General features: G+C 42.0%; 1 protein-coding gene across 4 annotated transcripts in view; it reads left to right on the plus strand.

Moving 5' to 3' along the window:
* Positions 1-25,124, plus strand: part of RRP15 (ribosomal RNA processing 15 homolog) — a 42,346-nt gene that overhangs the window by 11,330 nt on the left and 5,892 nt on the right. The window contains exons 2-5 of one of the 4 annotated variants that reach the window (XM_005653761.3): positions 450-724; positions 3,139-3,236; positions 5,865-6,066; positions 24,393-25,107. In XM_005653761.3, the coding sequence (XP_005653818.1) occupies positions 450-724; positions 3,139-3,236; positions 5,865-6,066; positions 24,393-24,428 (611 nt within the window). In that variant the 3' untranslated portion in view covers positions 24,429-25,107. The other 3 variants (XM_013978068.2, XM_021064300.1, XM_005653760.3) reach the window with 3 other exon arrangements.

Genomic DNA, 25,124 nt, shown 5'->3' on the forward strand with positions numbered 1-25,124 from the left:
AAACATACTATTTTCTTGATAGATCAAAGTTTTGTGTTGTTGGTTGTTTTAAAAATAATCTTATTAGTCTCTTCAAGTAGTTTAAGGACACAATTAAAGCCAAAGATTTGAATATACCCTGCACTGGCCCCATGTCAGCATCTGTCACCCCCTTGACAGCAGGGTGTGGTGGGGCTGTTGGGTTTATTTCGTTCCCTGGGTTCTGGGTGCTGAAGCCACTGCAGCCGCCCCTGTCCATGTGGCTGGGCCAGGTCTTTGGGATGGATGGCAGTAAAACAGAGGGCCTGCCACACTCATATCACTGCAGCTGTGGTACTCGGGAAAGTCCCCTCTTCCTAGACTGGACACGGATGGAGAACAGCTGGCTTTAGGAAGGGAGCCCGGGGCCCTGCGTTGGCCCTGCTGAGCCCCGCCTCCAGTGTTGAAGTCTAATCTGTGTCCCCTCTTAGGTTCTGTAGGAAGCTGTGGATCAGGAGATAATCGCTTTTCTTCTGATGATGAAGCAGTAGAAGCTGACAACGAAGATGAAGCTGAACCTTGTGACAGTGACAGTGAAGATGCTGCAGAAGCTGGTGTCGGAACCAGTGCGGGCTGGGCAGATGCCATGGCTAAAGTCCTTAACAAGAAAATTCCTAAAAGCAAACCCACCATTCTGGTCAAAAACAAAGAACTGGAAAAGGAAAAAGAAAGGTTAAAGCAAGAGAGACTAGAGAAAAGAAAGCAGGTATGTCCTCCCAGTTGTTCTGTAGAGTAGACTGTCTAGTCTGGTTCTTGTCTGTACCCAGGTGTCCCTTGCAGTGTTTGTCCGATTAACATTCCAGTCGGTAACTTGCCTTTGATGTTGGGGTGGATAACCCAGTCTCAATCATTCCATTGATCACGCTCACTTCTTACTTGTCTAAGCAAAAGCAATAGAAATGTAAAATCTGAGGAAATGGATCCTTTTATAATCAGGTAGTTGTACATGTGGCCATGACTCCTGGATCTGAATGTTTTATTCAGCTTAACTGTCTAGATATTAACTTTATTTATTCTGAGCTAATAGAATCATGTTAGTTTTGGTGTGAAACCTATTTTATAATATAGATCTGTGAAGATGTCACTATCAGGGGTTAGTTGCAGGTCTGAAAACAAATTTTCACTGCTAGATAAATCTGAATTGGTTACAACTTTTTGTTAAGCCACTGATGGCAGAAGTTGGACTAGGCCAGTCTGCTAATTAAAGGCTGAAAGTTGGACGCAAGTGTGCTGTTGTGTACTACAAAGATAAAGCAATGGTAAGAGGTTTTATATCCCTCGATGAAGTAGTTCTATATCTAAAATGTTTGAAATCGGTGCTGTTTTTTAATGAAAGAAAAATGACTTTCTGTCATACTGACAGTATAAAAATACTGATTCCCAAGAAGTACTTTATAGGTAACAGTGAAAGAAAAATGGATTAGAATTTGCATTGACCTCCTCTAACGCTCATCGTCCCCTTACCTTGTTGAAGATGAATGTTTTCTTTGTTCCTGGCACACTGGTTGCTCTGTAAGAAAGGCTCTAGGGAGATGGAGCATCTCAAGTGCTGCTCTTGAAAATAGAATGTATTCTGTTATTAATTCGATATTCTCATTGTACTTTATCTGAGATAAATTTTGTCTCTCAGTCTTACTGAGAGCTTCTTAACTGCAAATTTGAATGTTTTTTTATCTGGCAACTGCTAGAAGGGGCCTTACAAATAATCGGAATCCTTAATGACCTCTAGTCTCAGTGTTCCAGGGAGGGAACACCATTTTGAAGCCAACAGAAAGAAGTCTCTCCCTCTGCTGTAGGCGAGGGCGCTGAGTGCCAGAAACGATGCTGCACACATCCTGCAGGAAGGCACGCGTGTTGGTACCAGAAACATGACACAGCCGCTCTTAGCAGCTATTTCTGGGAGCGTCTTTGTAAATTATCATTGTTCCCCAGTGTTAAATATTATTGGCTACGAGCATACTGATTATTTGTTTCTAATACTAAGTATAAAAATACATTTTGAAGTTAAGAGATATTTGGGGATCACGCATGCGTTTTCTCCCTTGAGTATAATAGATCATTAAGAATTGACTGCTGTAACCTTAAAAGTAAGATTTTCTATTTCTGACATAATTTGATCAGGAATATCATCATCGTTATAATAAATTATCTGATCTGGGGAAGAGTCTGTTCTTTTAGAAAGGAATCAGAGTGATCCTAATAGCAAGAGCAAAGATTTAGTTTTCATGCGATTAGACATTTTCATTAATACAAACTGAGAACTGAGATGAATGGAGAAAAGAAGGGAGAAAAGGAGACTCTCTCCCCACTCGTTCTTATTAATGGTTTTGATGCTCAGTGGCTTCTTGGTGACTAATTCATCATGTTTAGCATATTTGATATTTGGTGATATGCTGGCCTGAGCAGGGGGCCTGGAGAAGCAGTGTATGAAGTCAAGAACCTGAGACCACGGTACTCCCTGAAAACAATTTTGAATTAGATGATGTGGTCTCTGGGATTTTCTTATTTCCTGACCCCCCTCTCTTGCTGCATTACAGCAAAGAATCCGTGTGCTGTGGTTTGTGACTGATACACCATGTATGGCAAGGGTATTGATCAGATGTGTTATGAGGGAAAAGAAAAATAGTCACTGCATTAACGGAGTATATCTGAGTATGATGCTGATCTTTTAAAAACTGATAGACATTCTTAATTTTGACTGCCGAGGAAGTCAGTTTCTAAAAATACAGAGGAACAGTGTGTAAACCTGTGGTTAAGGAAGAGGGTAGTTTGGAGTCCTGCTGCCCTGCCTCTGGCGCTCTGGTGATGGGGGCAGCAGGTCCTCGCGGCTCCCTCACACCCTGTCTGTCCTGGTCCTGCCTGCTCTGCGTGCTGGCGGCTCGCCAGGCCCCTGCTGTCAGAGAGCCTGCCGGAAACTCTGTGCCTCTCACATGACACGCTGAGTGCTAACCACAGGCTCCCAGAGCCGATCCCCTAAAAGTGTGGGTTTCTGAAAGTCCCCGTGACAAACTAAGCCAGAATGATTTATTACCTTTGTCCTTTCACAGAGTATCATATCAAAGTAGGCTGCACTTTCAAAAATGCCTAATACTCTTTCACGTAACAATATTTATAACACAGCTTGATAAGAAGCGGGAGTGGGAAATGATGTGCAGAGTAAAGCCAGATGTTGTCCAAGACAAAGAACCAGAGCGCAATCTTCAGAGAATTGCAACGAGGTAAGATGGTGCTTTTGCCCTCCAACAAATGAGTAACTAAAGCTTTGTAGTGATCTGTTCCTGACTAGATTTGATTCTTAAGCTCTCACTTCTCAGAGCTGAGAGATTTCCCTCTAAGCCTGCCTGTTTAATGCTGAATTCAGCCGCAGATTTTGGAGTCTCAGGGGCAAGAATGTGATGTGCTAAGTGTATATTTGGTATGAACCCATTTCAGATCATTTTGTATTTTATAGTCACAAGAACAGCGTCATCAGACCTCTCACTGTGTTTCTCTTATGATGCTTGTCGAAATTCATGGCACCAGATGATTATTTTTGTTACCTTGCACCATCTTTATAGCATAAGAAATTTCACATTATCACAGCTTCATGCCGCCCTTTTACTCTGTACTTTGTAGCATTGGCACCAAACATTGATTTGATGCCCTCTGTGTCCAAAGATCAAGATAAATAGACTCCAGTGGTTGCTGCGTGATCCTTGCTCGCTTTTCTGTAGGAGTTGTGGTCTCTTTGAGAAGAAAGGCATTCCCTGGGAGTTGGGAACATACGATGGAGGTTGTGTCGGGGATCTGGGGAAGGCGCCACAGAGGAGAGACCATTTGAGGTGCTGCTTAAAGGAAATAGCAGTTATATTAGTGGAATTACCTTTAACCTTCTAGTTACCCACAGCCACAACCTGTCTGGTGTTACATGGTGACAGTGAGGCCGGGTAGGTGGGAGTGTGAGTGGTAGAGCAGGACTGCTAACCTCTCTCGGCACTGACCCAGCCATGTGTCCCTGGGCGTTTACTTAAGTTCTCTCTGTCTCAGTTTATGTGTCCCTAAAAACAGGAGAATATTATACCTACCCTCTAGGGTTTCCCTGAGAATTAAATGAATAAATATCTATGCAGAACTTAGAAGAGTGCAGGACTGGTGCCAGAGTCAGTGCCTCCTGCGATGGGGTACCCTGGGCATCTCGCTTTCCTCGCCTTGGTCCCAGCTCTGCTGCAAAGGCTATGGAATTTAACCCTCCTTATAAATGAGTAAGCAAGCTTGTTAAGGTTTCTTGGATGCTGGCAGAAAACAAGAGACTTCTGGGTCAGAGACAAAGGACTTTGTTACTCATGGCAGAAGCAGCAGCCAGACTTCACCGTCCCCCTGGTTCTCAGTGGCCCATGGGGGCAGCACAGGTACCCTAGAGGGGGCCTGTGCGTGCAGTGGGTTGTATTGCAGGAGAGGCCTCTGTACCTCCTGTAACGCATTGCTTTTATGGTGAATGGTAACAAGTCTGCTCTTTGTCTGGGGGAGACATGACCTCATCTCTCAAGGTTGCGTACTGCACACACAGCCCTGAGAAATGGCCTGGCTACGGAGCAGTCAGGGCCCTGCGTCCTCAAAGACCCAGCAGGGACGTGCAGGGGGGCTCGGGGCCTGTGGCGGATTGCCTCTGCTGATGCCTGTTGCAGCAGGAAGGCCAGGAGATCATAGAGTCCTAAAGCTGGAGCGGTGTGAATGCTGCGAGTCAGGGCTCTCTGGTAGGGAGATGTACGTGAGCCCCTGTGTGAGGTGAAATTTTCTTAGAGCCACACTGGAGAAAGTAAAAACAAAAAGTGAAATTCATTTCAACAAATTTAATAGATTCAGATTACGTCAACATGTAATCAATATAAAACAATTACTAATGAGATTTTGAAATTCTCTTTTTCATACCAAGTCTTCAAAGTCCAGCGTGGTTTTAAACTTGGCGCACGTTGCAGTTGGTACTGTCCGTGTTTCACGCATTTCCCCAGCTGCGTGTGGCTCATGGTCACTTTTAACAGGCGTGACTGGTCTTCGTCTTCAGAATTTCTCTTTCAGTGAGCTTAACTGTGTAACACAGTATTTTAATACATTTTCTTTCTTTTCTTTTGGTCTTTTTATGGCCGAACCCGAGGCATATAGAGGTTCCCAGGCTAGGGGTTGAATCAGAGCTGTAGCCACCAGCCTACACCACAGCCACAGCAACATGGGATCCAAGCCACGTCTGTGACTTACACCACAGCTCACGGTAATGCCGGATCCTTAACCCACTGAGTGAGGCCAGGGATTGAACCCTTGTCTTCATGGAGGCTAGTCAGATTTGTTTCTGTTGAGCCATGACAAAACTACAATAAATTTTCTGTTATAAGAGTTGCAGATAATATAGCTGAATACCTTTTAAGTTTCTTGAGTATTGTTCTTTCCCCATTTACAGATGACACTGAGAGCCAGAAAATCTTTCCTGGAGGGAGAGAGCTACCTATACATAAAGGCTGTGCCCATATGCCGTTTCCTTCAGCCAGTACATGAGTGTATTTTGAGAAGTAGATACTCATGTTAAAACAGCTTAGTTCTGATTCTTAGTTCTGATTGTACAAAAGTTAATTTAGAAAGACCCAAGCGGAAAAAAATATCAAGTAAACTACTGATATTTATTTTCTATTTTGGAATTTATTTTCGTTCTTTGAAATGTATTCACTTTTTGCATTTATTCAGCACTTTTCACTTGCGTGCCTGTTCGTGCTTGCCTCTTTTCTGAGCAGTAAAAATGCATCATTCCTCTCCTCCGAGTTTGTATTCCAGTGTAATTATTAGCTGACTATATTGTTCTGGTCACTTATATTCTCTAGGGGTGTGGTGCAGTTATTTAATGCTGTTCAGAAGCATCAGAAGAATGTTGATGAGAAGGTTAAAGAAGCAGGTGGCTCTATTAGAAAGCATGCTAAGTTGCTGTCAGCCGTCTCCAAGAAAGATTTCATCAGTGTTCTGAGAGGGGTGGATGGCGCCCCAAATGAGAAAAGTTCCACCGGGAAGAACTCAAAGGCCAAACAGGTAAGACTTTGCTGTAGGATTCAGTGCATCTGACTCAAGCTCCTAGAGTTTGAGATGAAAAAGCATACCGGAGGAATTTTTTTTTTTGTTTTCCAGATTTTATTAAAATTTCTCCATGCTCACTGCCTAATATAAGTCATTATGAAGATTTATTCAGCATAGAAGTGCCAATTAGAGATGTCATGGCCTAGCTGTTAGGACCCAGGAACCAGTAGATTGAGGTAAAGTTTTTAGAGACAGAGCAGACTCTGTTGTATCTGAAATTCTGCATTTTGTACATTGTGTAGAATTGAGGCCTGAGCGAGGGATACAGCTTCAGTTGAGACTGTTACCCTCAGCGGTAATAGTTGATGGTGTGTAATTTCGTAAATGAAGAATTGGAGCTTTGGGAAATATGGTGAGAATGCATCCTTGTGCTGAGGCAGCTTTGATGATACTTGGCTGGTTGGCAGATGCACATAAATCCTTGTCAGGATCTTTGGCATGAAACTTTGCTTCTCTGGCCCTTTAACCTTTGAACCCCAATAGCTTTCTTTTTAATGTATCAGGTTTTGAAACGTGAGGTAGCTCTCAAAAGGGCCGTGGTTTTTGTTGTTTACATTAAAGCAAAGTACATAGTTGTCTCTGATGGCTTGGTTTCTGTTGCCAACAAAGAATACTTCAATCAGGAAACGAGAGTTTCTGTCATAAGTTTTATGTTTGTATTTTGGGGAAGTAATAGAAACTCTGGCAAGAAGAGCATCTAAGAATTTCATGCTAGCCTAGGGTTGAAGTGTTTTTCAAGTTCTTGATTAGGTTGCCATTTTACCTAATTTTGACAAACGTTTTTCTAAGCTGTTTATACTCTCTCTCGAATATCAAAGGGTTCAGATTCTGTCTGTTTATGTAAATGTGGTGCTGCCATTTTAAAGTGTTTGCCGGAAGTAATGGTAGACAGGCTGGGTTCTCGCTGGAGCTGTGTTTTCCTGTGAGGACTGGAGAAAGATCCAGCAGCATTGGATGAAGAGAGCGAATGGGGAGATGGAAAAGCACCTCCCCCCTTTTCCTCGTTGGCTTCAAAGTAACTTTCAATAGAGGCATTTGTTTTGTTTGGGGATTATTTTTTTCATGAGTTATTAAAAATAGAGGAAGGGTTCTTTCAATGGCACTGTTGTGTTTTCTTTGTTACCATTTGCTCTTTCGCCCTTGACCCTCTTTTTTTGTACTTCAGTGATCACAGGAGGGGTCTTAATCTGCCACAAGGTCAAAAACTGCTTGACCTTGAGGTTTAAACCAAAGTGGCTTTGCTGGAAAGTGATTTGTTTCTAGAACTATCTACCCCACACCAGTGATAATCCTGGCACATTTCTTTCTTTCAAAGGTATTTTCATTTTGATTTTATATTTTTGGAAAACATCTACCTCTTTGTCCAAAGTGCTATCCTTCTCTCTTTTAAAGTCTTACAATTCAGGTGGACACATTAAGTAGATAATAAACAAGGTTAACACGACAGCATGCAGATTCTCAGCCTGTATGTCTAGACTGTTTCCATCTGTTAAACTAGGTTATAATAAGACTGTAAATTCAGTGGTTATCCCTATTTGTGAGGGGAATTTGATAGTAATCATTATTTTTCATTTAGGACTAGATTAGTAAGTCTCTATGGGTTACTTGAAATAGGTGGACTTTTAAGGCAATTGAAGAGAAGGAGGGAGGGCCAAGGTGGGAATAGATTTGGGGTGCCAGAACCCTGTTCAGAAAGGAGTCATACATTCATGAACTGGATAAAGGAGGATTTTGATTGAGTAGAGGATAAGATTTCCCTTTTTTTCTCTTATTCCACCTTGTCCTTATCCCTTGCTGCTACGAATTTTCTAAGAGAGGCTTCTTTCTTCATGCAGTCTGACAGGAGAGCTTTTATAGAAGTTGTTCATTGTCTGTTTTCCGGGCTTTATGGTATTTAGAATACAGGCTTTTCGTGTCATATTCCTAATGCTGTGAAAGCTTTAAAAGTAGAGTCCATCGACATAGAAGTTGGATTCACTGGCAGCCGTCTGTCAGGATACCAGTCTGGAAATGCCTTCATTATATCTTTAACCCCTTTACTCGGTTATACTGGTTATCCGTGCTTGTGACATTAACGTTCAAAAACAAAAAAGAGCCAGTAGTTTTATATAGTAAGCAAAGCCGGTTGTAATAATCCAGCACAGAGGGTGGATCCTTTAAAGTCCGCATACCCTAAAGAGTGCTTTGGGTGGTGTGTGTGTGTGGTTGGTTAGTTGGTTGGTTGGCTTTTGACTCCATAGGAACACTTGACGTGGGAGTATATTTTTAAGAACCCATTTCAAGAATTTGCATACTCCTGCCAGATTTAAGAAACTTTGATATTGTGACAAATGTTTCTTAACTGTGTTACTGCCCTGAACAAGTTACTTTCCTCAGAAGCTTTTCTTTTTTTCTGCATTAATTTTTTTTAAATGTTCTTTTCTTTTTTCTTTTCTTTGGCTTTTTAAATCCACACCCACAGCATGTGGAGGTTCCCAGGCTAGGGGTCAAATCGGAGCTATAACTGCCGGCCTACACCACAGCCACAGCAATGCAGGGCCCGAGCTGCATCTGCGACCTACACCACAACTCACGGCAATGCCAGATCCTTAACCCACCGAGCGAGGCCAGGAATGGAACCCTCAACCTTATGGTTCCTAGTCGGATGTGTTTCTGCTAGGCCATGACAGGAACTCCTAAATGTCCTTTTCAAAGCAATAGGAGCGCAGTTTCAAAAGTGAACTACAGCTAAAGAAAAAAGCCAGGGCCCTTCCCCACCGACACCCCTTGTTTTGTCCCCTCCAAGGTCAAAGAGCTGTTGATCTACTCTTTACCTCCCTTTTAAATAGTATTTTGTCACTTTGTCATCAATATTAGGTATCATGGAAGATAGAGAACTGCGTTCTTACCCTTCCTTCACTTCAGCATCTCATACTTGTGCCTTCTGATGCAGCAGAGTCATGTGTTTGGCTAAACCAGTATTCCGTGTAAACGTTGATCACTGCTGAGCAAAGTAGTGTACGATAATATTAATTTTTTACAGTTTTTGTTTTTCAGTTGCGTTTTTTTTCCATTTGCTTAGTTTTATGCACCATCTGCGCTCTTCAAAAGAACTGCTAAACCCTTCTGAGTACTCTTTTCTTCATGGTCACCCTGCTACAATCTAGACTGATTTTTTTGTTTTTTTTTTAAACCTGGTATGTATGCGCTGTCTTTTTTTTTTTTTTTTTTTTTTTTTTGACTTTATCACCATTCCGGGAATTCCCTTTGCCTCTTTCCTACGCAGTAGCCTCTGTTTCCTGGGCTAAATGTCTCCTTTTCTCTTAGCTTTCTTCCTCATTTTGATGAGGTGACATTTACCAGAGGCAGAGGTGGGGTGACAGCCGTGACTCAAAGGAGGCCGACAGCCAACAGGAGGCGCAGCCTCAGGAAGGGGGGCCTTGCCGGGTTGTGAACCGGGAAAGAATCAATTGCTCTTGAGTTAAGCCCCCCAGTTGGTGGAAGTGAAATTAGGGCAGCCGTGGCAAACTAATACAATACAGACATGCATGTTAGAAATCATTTTCCCTCAGAAATTTGAAGTTACTGTTTAATTGTCTTCTTTCTTGCCAGCAAGAGGTCCGGTGCTGTCCTCATTTCTGATTCTTTAGTCTTTGGAACCTTTTGGGTTGTCCCTTTATCTCTGCTGTCCTGAAACTTTGCAGTGAAATGCCCTCGGTGGCCTGTTCCTTGTTCTGGACCCGTGGTGGCTCCATCAACCCACTGAGAAGTTTGCATTCCTCACTTCTAGACCCACTGTTTATTTGATTTACTATCTTTGATTATGTTTGTCCTTTTTTTTCTGTCTTTTTCTGCAATTTTTGCTAATTGGTTATTAGATCTGGATCAATCCTTTTACTTTTGTAATTTTTTCCCTCTAATTTTCTGTCTCCCTGACTCCTTTCTGGAGAAGCTCTTTGATTTCTAGAATTTGATTTCTAAAATTACATTTAATTTTTAAAATATATGACTTTATATTTTTTAATTTTGAAGAAAAAAATTTTTGTTCTTTTATTTTTTTCTTGGGGGCCTGTTGTTATTTCATGAGCGCACTGTCTGTTCTCTTTGGGTAATTAATTTCAGGCATCTTAAACTTTTCTTTTCCTCTGCGTTGTTTTAATCTCTTCTGAGCTCATTTGTGCTGTTTGTTTTGGCCTCGGACTTGCTGTTGGAGATTTTCCTTAGTACATGGTGATCCTTACTGTCCATTCATGTTTAAGAGTCAAGAACTCGAGAGTAGATTGAACATTCCAGAGGGAGCCCAGTTTGCTGGTTGGTGCGCTCAGCTGTAGAAGAATCAAGAGAGTTGATTCTTTGGTCATGGAATGTCTAAATGTCAGTTTCTGTAGGCCTTTCTTCGGGTACCTTCTGTCTTTTCTAGAGAAGACAGTAAACAGTCTACCGCCTGCATGTTGGGTAAGAACTTGCCGCCAGCATCCTTGGAGCAGAATAGAGGACCCGTCTTGGGCTCTGGCCTGCAGTCGTTAGACGTCTTCAACACAAGCCGTCTGTGTTAACCAGGGTTCCAGAGTCCAGAACCTCTCGGGCTTCATGACTTCAGGGAGTGAGCTCCCTGCGCATTTTAGGGAAGTCGCCTGCCTCTGTAAGCTGGAAGGAGACCCCAGGGTTGAAGGGCTTCTCCTACAGACTGTGAGCCAGTCTTCTGTTTTTATTCCATCCTTTACCCCTACTTCTGCCTACGGCCTCCAGTTCCTGAGCAGGGCGCCACTGTTTTTCATTTAAACATCAGCTTATTTTTTCTCTGTTAATTGGTTGCTACTACTTATCTAGTTTTCACCCCCTCAAAATGTGTTGACATATTGTCTACTGTTATTTTCTTGTCAGTATTATTTCCTTGTATGTAACTTTTATACCTTTATTTTAATTTTCATGGGTTTTCTGTAAGAATTGGAGATGAATGCATGTCTGAAGTTTATTTGGAAGCCTTCTTTTTATTTTAAAAGCAAAAAGGTTACTCTTATCGTAGTTTCCTATTGTTTTAATGGAGTTATTGGTGGTGGTCTTACCTTGCTTATGAAGTATTGTACAAACAATAAGCTTTTAAATATTTGATAATAGACACTTTTAATGTTTTGAAGTGAAATATTTAAAAAATACTTATAAGCATGCTTATTAAAATTTTAGCCTTATAAAGAGGAAAAACGTCCATGTAAAGAAGATAGAGGCACCTCTGTTTCTCTGGGTTTGCATCTTCTTTAGAAACAGTCTCTGTCATCCATCATCGCTGTTTCTTTGAGTGTCTTTGGGTCTTTAGGTTCATGCTCTGGCACATGTGTGTTTAGCATTGTTTCTTAGAAAATAAGAAAATTTATTAAAAGTTTATTTTAAAGAATGCTTTTTCAAAGCTTTGACTAGTCTGTTGGTTTTTGTTTTTTAATTTGATAACTAGAATTACGAATTCATTTCCGTACAGGTCACATCTCTCTGAGTTATCAGTCTGTTTTAAGGGTGACATCTGTCTGTGCACCGTGCATCTACACTGATTCGTTTCACGTTATGTTTTTACATTTACTAGCTTTGTGAACTACAACTTCAGCTGTTTAAAGTCTGCTTTTTTTATTTAAAACCATGATCATCTTTGAGGCTATTTGTGCCTGGATTGGAGTACTTTTTGATATTTTCCAAAAACTGCCTTCATAGCATGAGCTGTTTATTAAGACATTTTTAATCCTCTGATCCTGCTGACTTGGACAATATTGTTGCCCTTAGGTTCCCCCCCCCCATCTTTTTCTCTCCTATTTTTGTTGTGTATAGTCATTATTTCTGGAGTAAAGTACTTGGGAACTAAGGTTAGAAAGCCTTCCTTAGGGCAGAAGAGGTGTAATTGCTTTTTAAAGATCATTTGTAAGGAAAGGGACTTTGAAATGACTTGTAAGTATTTTAAAAGATGTCACACTGATATATTAAATTACATTTGAGTCATTAATTACTATACTTTATTCCTTGGAGCTGAGCTTGGGCACTGCTAAGTAAAACAAAAAGATACTTGATGGGCTCATTTCAGGAGAGATAATAGCTAATATTTGTAATTCAGAAAAGCCTTCACCAGCACTTAGGGCAATTATTTTTCCAAGTATTTTCATCTCTGAAAAGCAAGCTGTGTCTTCGGTTACCTATATATGGTTTGATATTTTGTTAATAATAATCTTGCATCTCTCTCATCATGTGAGGCCAGGTCTCTTGTACAAAGGACACATGTCACTTTAACGAAGATGAAAACATTATACAGTGGCATTCACAAATTCGACGCTTTACTTTTTTCTCTTGTTTAAATCCCTCTTGTTGCAGAGCTTATGGGCAGAAGCTTGTCACCCATTACCCACTTCTCAGTAATGCCCATTGTTTTCTCTCTTCCCTGTTGTATCACGTCACAGATCTTGTCAAATCAGTGTAGGGGACTTGGTTTACTTTTATTTTTTATTTTATATTTTCTTGAGGCAGGCTATGAAAAGGAGCATTGTCAGTAGAAGTGAGAAAGCTTAAGAAAAGACTGATTCTTAGCCAAAATATGGAAAATTGGGATAAAGTATTGAATGTCAAATTCAGTAGAGATTTGGTTCTTCGAATGAATCAGCCCACCAAATAGTTCATATAGAAACAAGAGAAACTATTTGAAAAATTATTTGAGTATGTGTTGCAGGTAGCACAGATGTTAGCTCATAAAATTAGAAAGTCTTAAGGTTGGGAAAATGATGATGTGAGAATGTTCATAGAAAATATGGTTCTCAGGAGGAATGTGCTTTGGAAAAATAGAAGAACCTTAGCTTTGATTTTAAAATGTCATGAAGCAAGTGTAGTGAAGACCCTGTTTCATCCGTGGGACCAGCCTAGTCTGTAGGTACAGGTGCTTTGAGCATCTGAAGAGGCATTTTTCATTGGATGATGAATTCAGATGATAGCAGGGGAGTGAGCACCAGTGAGTGATGACTTCTCAACAAGCTAAAGAGCTTAGTCAAGAGAGTCGCAAGTGAGAACAGTATTTCAGTATTGCTGAAGCCAACCTGTATGGAGACAGGGTCTCTGGGAATGCCTAAAAGAAATGAAATAAACATGAGAGAACGAGGCCGTAATTGGTAACGTTTTCACTCGTAATAATTCAAGGAAAAGGAGCCATTGCATCTAATTTTTCCTTCTTTTCAAGGCACACTTAAGCAGTTGAAAAGGAAAAAAAGAACTGCCCATCACTGTACTGGTTTGAGGGGGAAAGCCTGACAGATGTCCAGTTTCTCACATTCTTTATAGTTTTCTTTTCTCTTTTCTCCTTCCATAAAGGTTGGACTATAGGGTGTTTGCTGATGGGTGGGGAGCTGGAAAAAGGGATTCTGAGGAAGTTGGGATCAAATTTTAAGTCTCATACCTTCTGTTAAGGAATTTGGACTTTATTCCTTAGGCATTTGGGAGCCAGTGGTCATTTTTCATCAGGTGAGTGATCGGATCAGATTCGATTATTTTTAAGAGCAAGAAGGCTGTGCCTGTGTCAGAACAGCCAGTGGGAGGCCGTTGCTCTAATCAAAGCAGAGGGGAGGCTCAAGAGGGGGCGCACTAGGCTTGTGGGGGGTGGGGGGCGAGTGGAAAAGAGGAACCAGATTTGAGAGGCAGTTTTGAGGTCACCTTGATCTGGGACTGACATGAGGCAGAGGGACTGAGGAGAGCGCGGAAGTGGGGTGGCGGTGAGGCTGACAGCGAGGGAGGTTCAGCCCTGGGGCGGCTTTCACCGCATGACACCCCGAGAGGCCAAGACTTGGAGGCAGCATCTGCCCAGGCTGTGGTCAGATGGGAGGCGGATGCCGGCACATACCATCAGGTAAACTTCCCGTGTGGCAGAGGCACCGGCTTAGGGCAGGAAGCAGGACACTGAGGAGCAGGTGGGCCGGGACTCCAGCGCGAGGAGAGCCCCGTGCCAGAGCTGATGATGCCAGCTGTCTGTGTCCATAGGGTCCCTCTTGGAACCCCAAGAACGACTAGCCTGTTTTCCCAGTTGGGGAAGGGGGACAGGGTACTTAGAAATGTCGGCGTCCGTAGGTTTAAAGAGGTAATCGTCAGCTATTTGGAAGGAATTCTCTAATCCAGAAACGGCAGATCCCTCCCTCGGACCCAGTATACACAGCCCAGAGCAGCCACATACCAGTGCGTGGCACTGCCAGCCTCCTGTTGACCCTGAGTGATTTTTTTTTTTTTAAGGTTAAATACACAAAAAATAAATAAACACTTTAAATAAACAAAAACTTACTTTTGCATGAGAAAGCTTTTCATCAGAGATTTGTTTCAGTCATTAAGGGACTAATGCGTGCCTTTGCCCGCTCAGAACCCACCGCCGGCCAGAGTGTGGTCTGTTTTCCCAACATGTTGAACAATCAGGGTTTTAATAATGTAGAGCTGTTCCTTTCCCCTTACCTTTCAAAGTTGTGATTATTCCTTTTGCTCTTTTCGTGAAAAGTTGACTAAAATTCAACCAGACTTCTTGGAATTTCAGTGCCTGTCTCCTCACAAGTAGCCCGAGGCAAGGGTGATGCATTTTCAGTCTGTGCCTGGCTAAGGAGAGTATACTGGCTGCTTGCTGTTAGGAGATCATTGACTGTGTGTCACTTAACACGCTTGAATTACAGACTTTCTGCAAGGTTTTCATTTATTTGAAATGGCCAATATATCAATTTCAGCTTTAGTTATATGAAACCACCATAATAATTTTGTAGTAACGGAAGGGGTTAGCCAGTTTCCGTTAGGAAGCAGTTTCCTTAGTGATTTCCTCAAACTCAAGAGGAAGTTACTGGAAGAGACTAGGGGGTTTTTTTTGGTGGGGGGGGGCTCTGATTTTTGTGACGTAATAAGCACTTTTAAGTGTCAACCATAGAGAGAAGTTAGGGCCTTTGTTTCTCAGTCATTTTCTCATAAACGACAACCATGTCTTTTCTTCACAGCAGGGTGTTTTGTGGTGGGAATCTCTTCGTCTTCTCGGTATCTTGGTACCTTAGGCCTGGACTCTGAATTGCTGTGGACTTTTAAAACTCTCTGTTCCTGCTGGTTCCCAGACCTACTGAATTTCCGTCCCGGAAGCAGAAAGCCTGGGGCTGGAGGGACTCCTCACACAGGTGCCCAGATGCCCCCTGCCTCCAGCAGCGTTCAGGCTCAGTTCTTGGAAGGAGTTGGGGGTGGGGAGGCCTGGGGGGTGGGGGGGAGGAGAAGGATGCTGTCTAGAGCCGCCCCTGCGTCCTCACGCCTTTTCCGCCTCCCCCCCCCAAGCAGCTCTATCAGGCATGGGTGGAATGCTGACTGTAAATAATTCAACTTAATGTTTGTTTACAGAAAATGCCTAAATAGATTAGAGTTTAGACAAAAGAGAGACTCCAAGTTTGAAATGGGAATGAGCGGGATTGTACCCAGTGCAGTTGAGGGAACAGTTTAAAGCCAGCTTCTCTCTGTACTCAGGTCTGTTAAAATACACCGTTTATCCTAATGGAGGACAGTTTCTCACTTGAACAGCAGCTGTAATCGAAGGGAGCTTTTTTGGCAGTGTGCTAACGCAGCGCATTTGACGTGGGAGATATGGGACTGAGTGGAGAATACAATTATGGAGCTGCTGTGGAATCTTTAGTTACTCTTAGATAAAAATTAATAGCAGAGCTATGCATCTTCCGGCCCTCATTGAAGAAATGTTCTCTTCGAAGTTGGCGAAGTGGCTGCCTGCGTAGGATTTTCATCGGTGAGACTGAGGTCTTTTTTTTTTTTTTTTTTTTTTTTTAATTGTCCTGCACAAAACGTGTCCTGCACCATGTGTTTGCACTTATGGTGCATTTTTTGAAAAATCAAAAGAACGTTTTACTCTTTCCCCCTAAAGATCATTTTTGTGCTGTAGGCAGCTGAGAACGTGTATGCGATGGATGCCGTGTTAGGTATCGTGGCAGAAAGCAGACGCTAGAGCCAGACCACCTGGGCTCAGAATGCTCCGTCTGCCGTTTGCTGCCCGTGGGGTTGCTTTCCCCAGATCTTTGCTCTAAGACGCTCATCCAGGAGTAAGAACCACCGCATAGAGATACTGTAGTGGTCAAATGAGTTAGTATATGTGAAGTGCTCAGAAGTAGAACAGCGTTTGGCACATAGTAAGCTCTATAGGAATATTGGCAGTTTTTAATATTTTATGTTGCATGTCATTATTAGAATGAGTTTCTTATGTTCAGTTCTTATTTTTCCTAACAGATAATAGTCAAAGATGAATCTAAAATTGGAAAGTAGTTTGAGAGCAAATTGTTGTTAATGCTTCTGAATTATTTGTTTTTCTGTCTTTTTAGGGCTGTACCTGTGGCACATGGAGGTTCCCAGGCTAGGGGTCAAATTGGGGGCAGTGGCCGCTAGTCTATGCCACAGTCGTGGCAACGCCAGACCTGAGCCGTGTCTGCAACCTACACCAGAGCTCACGGCAACACTGGATCCTTAACCCACTGAGCAAGGCCAGGGATCGAACCTGTGTCCTCCTGGATACTAGTCAGATTCGTTTCCACTGAGCCACTGATGGGAACTTCAGCACTGCTGAATTACTACTAATACGAAAATTATCCAATCATTGAATAAAAATTGTGTTTAGATTTGGAACATTCATTTGAGGTGTGTCTGCTCTAGTAATGCGTACTTCTTAAAAAATAATAAAGCTAGATTTGAGGACCTAGGAATGTGGCCAGTTTTCTCTCATCCCCCACTTCAAGCTGTGGTGGAACTACTTACGTTACTTACAAGATACTCCTTACGAAGGGAGAGTTGGTTTCTGAATGGACGCTTTCATGTTATTCGAAGGTTCTCCTCTTTGTGAGTGGCGTACAGAACGTCATTGGACAATCACGGATGTCCCGAGGTGGGGCTTCCGTGTAGACGTGATGACTGCAGCCATCATGAGTCGGGCTTGGGGGGGGTGGTGGCTGGTGGTGCCTTAAATTGTTTGCTTTGTGCCAGGTACTATGGAAGGTGTTTTTCTACAATTCTGAATTTTAAGAAGGACCAGAATTCCCATTTTAGAGACGAGAAGCCCAAAGTCAGATGAAATGACTCGCCCCAGGTCTTACTGATAATAATTGGCAGACTCTGGATCAAAACCCAGTCCTTATGGCTCAAAACCCCGTTTCAGCCACTAGTGTCTGGGTGCTTAAAAAAGTGAGGTATGTTTTCAAAAGCAGAACAGAAAGCTATCTCCATAATTTCATGTAGACGAGCTGGAAAGAAGGGGGCTGGCTAGTGGGCCACGGTGTCGCCTGTGGCAGTGCGTGTGAGCAGTGCGTGTGAGCGAGGCGGCTTTCTGCGTGTTCCTGGTCTCACACCTCCTTCACAGGGTGTGTAGTCGTGCTTGGAGAATGACTCGTTTTAAAACCTCATTTCTCAGAACTGTTGAGGAGGTAGGATACAACACTGCCAAAGTGCAACACTGCAGAATCATGAAACTCGTTGAACTCCTTTAGAAAATTCTAAAAATAGTTAACAAAAAGGAAGCCCAAGTGGACTGTCATCCCAATGAAACAGTTGGACAAACTAAAACAAGGCACAAGTTGATCAAAACAACCAGAAATTGCTTATTGAGAATTGTTGGAAAATCAGAGAAAAGTTGAGTTTGTTTAGATATGGGATCTTCCATATAATCTTGAATCAGTACATTTTTCATTGGAACTCATGTATTTTAGATTGAACGTTTGCGTCCTTTATAATTAAATTTTCAATTCTTGGGTGAGATGTTACCGTCTTGCACGATTAGAAAAATCACTGATGTTCTTATTCAGATTCTAAAGATTTGGGGCTGTGTTTTACTTCTGTTGACTTCTACCAGAATACTTTTTTTATATATAAAGGGATTTCTGCTATACCCTGCATTTCACAGGTAGAACTTTTAGATAAGATTGATACTAGGTTAGCCACAGGGAAAAAAAAAAAAACCAACCAACCAACCAACCCGGGAGGTTGTGAATAAGAGAAGAGTATTTTGGGGGGCTTCAGGATTGCAGTTTGGGAGACGCAGATTTCAGTACTCCTAAAAGAGTGTTCCAGGGAGTAGAACGAGTCAGGGGCTCATCAAGACAAAAATACCCCACAAGGTTGTTAAAAGCCACTCGGCAAGAATGTGATTGACTCTGACTCAAGTCAGAAAAGATTTGTCCTTAAGGAATCATGAGTCGTTTTAGGGTAGAGGTCCAATAAGCAGGTAGGCTGTGCTCTCCTTAGCTTCTGGCCTACGTCCTGGATGGCGTCACAAGGTCAGATTCCATCCGGGCTGGAAGGTGCGCTAAGTCCCACTGCCTTGATGGTCTCTCAGCCCCGCTGTAGCTCTCTTAGCACTACGGGCTCCCTTTTGATTTTCCATTCACAGAAGAAGGGGAGATTACTGACTACAGCTGTAATTAGCTTATAAAAATTTGCAACCAGAAAAGTATTAAGATGAATTTTAGCCAGTAGTATGAACCTTTTTTAATTTAGGTGAAACTAAATTAAAATGAAAACAGAACGTTTTTCTTAGGGAAAGCAATGAAATAACTATTGCTGATTGCTAAATATAGATATGATTATAATGTTTATTTTTTGAGGATTTGACTTTAATTTTCCCCCTTCAAAATTGAAATGAGGTTAAGCTCTTAATTATTTGGTATTAGACTAATGAATAATTCTGAACCTCTGTTTTCAGTTTTCTTCTCCATGGCTGCCAGTGTATGTTTGAACCTTGAAATGGAAGCTGATTAACATTTTTAAGAGTTGTCTTCATCTTCAGAATCAACACAGACTGCTTCTGTATGATCTTGATTAAATATTTATATAAAACCAGGCCAGTGAGGGTGGGGACTCTTGTTTCCTTGCATCATGTGGTTTTCATTAAGTTTTTGCATTTAGGTCAGTTTTATTTTTCAGCTGATGTAGGCAGAGAGAGTTGTCTTGTAGGGTGCTCTAGGTCGTTGGACCCTTGCAGCCTTGCGGTAACCCTGACAGACTTGATAAGCTGCTCAGTTTTGATCATTCCAGCCTATACTTCGTGTCAACACAACGTCCATCTGATGGCGGTAAATACCTGTGCCCCGTGTGTCCAGAAGGGTTATCCATCTCCTACATTATACTTATATCAAGGTTAAGAATGGGAAGTACCTTTACTCTCTGGCCAGTCCTGGACCCCTGTCTGAGCTTCCTCCGTTTTAGTGTTGTCCTCAGTGGTTAAGAGTGATTCAAATCCAGAACTCTCTTGGTTTTTATTCCTCCTGTAAACATAATGTATCAAATTGCCACTACTTCTATTTTACAAACAAAAGCCTTGGATTCTCATGGTGTCTTAACATTTGGTGAAATCTGTCTTGGGATCACCCTAGACAAGACTTTCCAATAAATGATGCATCTGGAATTTGCCTCAGGCTCTCCTTTTCTTAATCTCTGATCCACTTTTTTTTTTGTGGGTGCTCCAAGTATTTAGGAAGCTTTGTTATATTTAATGGTAAATCATCTTTATGGAGATAATTAGCCCCAGTTCCAACTTTCATAGAAATTTACCGTAAAGCACATGCAGTTGTTTTCACTGTATTTTAGTACTCATTTTGCTGTGTAATTTTTAGGTTATAACAGATGTCTCAGTAATATATAGTATTCATGTTTATTACTTTGCAGCAGTGTAGAATTGGGGTAAGAATGTGGGCTTTGAAATTAAATGGATGTGGGCTTCAGTGTGAGCGCAGCCGTTTAGTAACCCTGAACTTATTTAGGTTGCTTCACTTCTTTGTGCCTCAGTTTCCTTGTAAAAGTTGAGGGAGATTGTAACTGCCTAGCTACTAGCAGTCTTAAGAGAATTAGAAGCAAAGCAGCATTATATATCATGGGTCTGCCACATAATAGCTTCATAGTATAACTTTTTTTCATTGAATAAGTTAAGCAGGAAAGCAGAGTCATTATTAACAAAACTAAAAAGGTTTCTTGGGAGAGAGATTTCAGGAAGATAGACAGGGAGGCCTGGGATTTGTGGATTGAGGAATGGTTTGTTTTCTCCATTCTCGTTGCCCTCTTTTTTTCTTTTTAAATTAATCTAGTTTAAAAGACCACATTTTTCCAAAACATTCACTATCCAGCGAACTTCTCTGCCCCACTGCGCTGGCATTTGTGCATCTCTGTTCCTGCCATCACATAGCCCCATATCTTGGGATTCCTCAGTTTGAGGTGTTATTTATTGGCTTTCCGTTACAGTAGGCAAAGCTTCATCCTCTTAGCACAAGTCTGTTTCCTCTCTTCTGACCTCTCAATGCAGTTAGTGTAGAATTTTTTGTTAATTCAGTAATTCAGCATATAATCATTACGCTTATACAACTGTTACTTACAGCTGCAAGTTGTAACATCCTTTAGTTATGTTTCCTGTTTGTTTTTCCTAAAATTAATGCCTTGATTTTCATATTTAACTTCCATAGTTTATGTAGTTTTTCAAAATCGCATGGCCTCAGGTGGTGCGTCTGTTATGACGGCTTTCTTGGAGCCATTCTCTCCTGGAGCCCTGCTTTCCTTGTTCTGGGCCGATGGCCCTCTCGGGCCACGTGACAGCCGTCGTCCTGGGATGTAAATCTCTTGTGCTCCTTGCAGGGGCTCCAGGCTTGGACTCCCTCTTTCCTGGATCTCACATCTTCTGCTGCTTGGTCTGCTCCCCCTGTTTTGGTAAAGCACACCCTCCAGGGCTCTGTCAGGTTAAGGTGACGGGACCGTGGCAGTCATTGGGGTGCTGACAGCTCTCAGCATCCTTCCCTGAAGCCACGGCCCCACTTCCACCTCCTCCTGCCAGAGGGCTCGTCGTCCCTGCCCTGGAGTCTCCTCCGTGCACTCCCACCCACCGTGGCTGTGCGCCCCTCTTTCCTGCGCAGGATCCCTGGTCGGTTCGTTCTTGCGTCTTTCCCTCCTCGATTCGCTCCGCCTCTTCGTGGAGGTCCTTCTTGGTAGTTTCCTGAGGAAGGCTTCACTCGAGGTCCAGTTTGCTGCGTCTGAGAGCGCTCCCGTCCTCTCCGCACGCTCGAATAACAGTGCGTCTGGGTATTACATGTTAAATTGGGAATTCTCTTCCTTTAGCACCTTGGAAACATTCATCTATTGCTTTTTTGCTTCCAGTGTTGCTGTGGGAAGATAGGAATCTTATTCCGACTCCTATCATCTGTATGGATGTAGCTTATATGTTTTCCTTGTGGAAGCCTACAGGATAGTCCTTTAGTACCCGTTGTTCTGAAAATTGGACATGGTGTCCCTAGATGTGGCTTTATTTTTCATTTTTGTTTTGGACATTCAGGTGGGCTCTTTTCACTCTCAAAATGTGTGTCCTTCACTTTGGGGATATTTTCTTGAGGTATTTAATTAATTTTCCTCCTCTTCATTTTTGCATTTCTTTATCTATAGACCTGTCATGTGTATATTAAACCTCCTGAACCGGTCCTCTTTTTCTTTTGTTTTCTATCACTTTTTTCTTTTTACCCACTTTTCTGCATAATTTCCTTAGCTTTATCTTTTCACCCCTGTATTTTTTTTTTGTTTTGTTTCCACCATCATGTTTGTAATTCATGATCTTTGTTATTCTTTTAATGTTTCTTTTTAAAATGGCAACTGTTCTCATTTTGTGGATGCAATGTAATATCCTCACTCTTCAAGAATACTGCTGTTTTCCCCTCAGTTTTCTTTTATTTGAATAGCTTCTTTTTCTTGCACGTTGCTTTTTAAATGTTTGTGTTTGTATTATCATCACTCTTCTTTCTTTTCTTTCTTTCTCTTCTTTCTGGTAAACCGTAGTCGTCTATTCCTGATTAGAACAAATAATCCTAAAAAGTTAATTGGAAGCTCTGAATATGTGGGTAGGGTCCACGTGACATGCGAGCTTTAGTGGAGCCTTCTCTCCCTGGGTTATTTATTAATGACTGGTCGGGTATTCTGTCGAGTATTCCTGATCTCCTGCCTGGAGAAAAAAGATCTGCCTATCAGCACTTTGGGAGCCCAATGTGAGAAGAAGGCAGGGACTCATTATTTGGGGGGGGGGTGCAACTTAACCCCCTGGCTCTGGTACTATGCCTGGTATCTGTGTAGCCCATTACCTCTCCAGAGGTTAAACCTCGAGTCTTCTGCTGAGGGAGTGGGAAGTGAGTCTAGAGAGCTAATTGTTTCTCAGCATCACTTTCACCCTGTTCTCTTTATTTTGGTCCCTCCGTGCCTACCCTCACTTTCAGAAGTACCCAGAGCTGCCAGGTTTGGGGTTTTGCCCCCGCAGATGCTGCAGTATGAACCGGATCAGGTGTCTGCTGACAACTGCAGGCCTAGCACTCAGCTCCCTGGGTTCACCCGAGCAGTTTCCTCCAGCCGTCGGCTTCCACCTTCTCAAGCTGAGTTACTTTTTCTCTTTGACTCTTGTCCTTGTGGCTTATGTCTTTCAAACAGCAAATCACCTGCTGTTGTTGCTTGTTTTGTAGTTAAGCAGGACTATTGTGTAACACAGACCCTCTGCCTTTTTATGGCTATGTGTTTCTTCAGCATGTGGGGCTCTAGAGGTTGAAGGACCATTCTGTTGCCTTTAAAACCAAGTTTCTTCCTTGCAGTGCCATCTTGAGAGATCCTGTGGGAAAGACCTGTTGTTAAGATCTGTTAACCTACCCTTGTCAGTACTGAATTTCCTCTTGGCTGTTTTTTCTCCGTACTGTTGCTTCGTCCTGTAAAATGCAGCTTCTCTCTTAGCCATAAAGTGTACTTGGTTGTACAGCTATGAACAGAAACTCATGAAGAAATATTTGTCCTTCTGTCTGGTGGTTCTTGGGCTTTAGCGAGCATCAGAAGCAGTGGTTGGCTTATTAACACAGATTAAAACCTACCAGTTTCTGGTTCAGTGGGTCTGGAAGGGGCCCGAGACTTTGAATTCCTAAGTAACACCAGTGCCGATGCAGGTCTGGGGGCCGCACCTTGAGACCCATTGACGTAGATTAGATCTTGTGACTGCTTGAAACCAGAGCGCAACCCCCCAATAAAGCTTTATATTACTTCTTTGTCTTCAAATCGGACACCTAAGAGAAATTTTGAATTTATTCTATTATTTTTCTCTTTGCCCCAAATACATGTTCACTTAACTGTCTTTCAGGACAGGCATGGCTCACAGGCGGTCCCAACATTTTAACTGATGACTTCTTTTCTTTGGGCCACTGTTGTCCCTGTCTTTCTTTCTAAACTGCCTGCTTATGGTTCTGACCTCGTCTTCCCTTTTCCCCCGCCCATAGTCCCTGCAGCAGAAGGTGGAGGTCACAGTGAGCTGTCAGGTAGGAGCAGGTCTGCGTGGAGCTCAGTCACGTGGCATCGGCCTGCTCTGGGCTGTAACACGTGGATGGGACATTGGGTGTGGCTGTTTAGACATGGAGACTGACCATTGCGGTTGTGGGTCCTCGTGTGTAGACACAGATGTTCATGTCCCATTAAGTCTTTCCTAGTCGGGAGTTTGTGGATGCCTGCACCAGGAAGCAGACACTTTTTAGAATTTAATTGAAAACTTTGGATAATTAATTTGGCGGGAGAGGTGTTCTTAGTGTTGGTTCTAAGTGGATCTCTGTTCTTTGGGAACAGATCTCTCTTATTTAAGTCAGGTAAGGAGATTGGCAAAGAAGACATGGATTGAATCAGGAAAAATGGCCTTTTATCCAGTTAAGTAACTTAATCTGCTGGAAGCAGAAATGGTTGTGGGAATGTAGGTTTGATCCTGTAGCCTGAGCATGGAGAGGTGTTAGCATTCTCAATGAGCAGCGTTATAAATTGCCCTTCTCCTCTGTTGCTCTCTATCACTGTGTGGTGAAAAGCACTGGAATGGTTTTACTGTTGGTTTTGAACTAGCACAGATGTTTTTTTGTTTCTTTATGCTGGTTAAATTATAGTACAAAGTGTACCCTTTGATTTACTAAGTTCTGAAATCTTTGCTCACATTTATATGCTGTCTGGTCTTCAGATTCTGTTTCTGTTTCAGCACAAGCCCTGAGGAGTAAGCCAATAGGACGTTTTTCCTGTTTGTAATAACATCCTTTTTTTTTTTTCTCTTTTAATCATGTGACTGTTTCAGAGATATATATGTGTGTGTATATGTATATATATATTTTTTAAGTAAAAGGTTGCTTCACCGGAATTAGATAAATAATCTCTTAACCCAGCAAATGTCTTTAATGTTTTTCTCTTAATAATTGCTTTTTATCTGATTGATGACTCCCAATAAAGATAACACTATTTTCTAACCAATGTCAATGGGTTCTTCTTAGAGATTTCCCAGTGTTGTATTTCTGAGAATGGAGTAAACAGAAAAGCGCAGACTGTTAGCTCCGGGAAGAACAGGGACTTTGTTTTGTGCATCACTGTATTTCCAACACTAAGGACAGTACCTGATATGCAGCTCTCTGTAAATATTTGTGGAAGGAAGGACAGTTTAGACCCAGCATCCTGCATTACTTAGTTAGTGCCACAAGGTGGTACTGTTGTACCATGAAGTAAAAGGCTATGGGTCTCAGCCTGTCTTACCTAGCCTTATGTAAATCCCATGCATAAACAAAATGAATTGACTACCTAGTATGTTTATTGCCTGTTTCAGTTATTCATGGTTTTAGCATGTGATTAGTCTTTTGATTACATGATTTGGGAAGGCAGTGAAATCATAACCTAAAGAAAGAACATTTGGTTCAAATTTTTATCAAATGTTAAATGAGATAACATATATAAAAACCTAGCACAGTATCATGTTACTTTCATATTCCCTCCTTTAATTTATCTTGAGGTTAAGGCCTTTATTAAATTCTGTTTGTATTAAAGTAATTTATCAAACATTTTCTAGTAAGTTATCACTGAATGCTAAACAGTATTTTGTATGTCTGTTTTGACCGTCAGAAGACTTTAAAAATTGACGTCAAACCTAGATTTTACTCTCACACTGCAAAAAAAAAAAAAAAAAAAGCATTCTGCTTCCGTGCTCCTCTTATGAGGCTGAAGTACGTTACTAA

This window comes from Sus scrofa, chromosome 10 (assembly GCF_000003025.6).
Source record: "Sus scrofa isolate TJ Tabasco breed Duroc chromosome 10, Sscrofa11.1, whole genome shotgun sequence".
Taxonomy (NCBI): Eukaryota; Metazoa; Chordata; class Mammalia; order Artiodactyla; family Suidae; genus Sus; species Sus scrofa.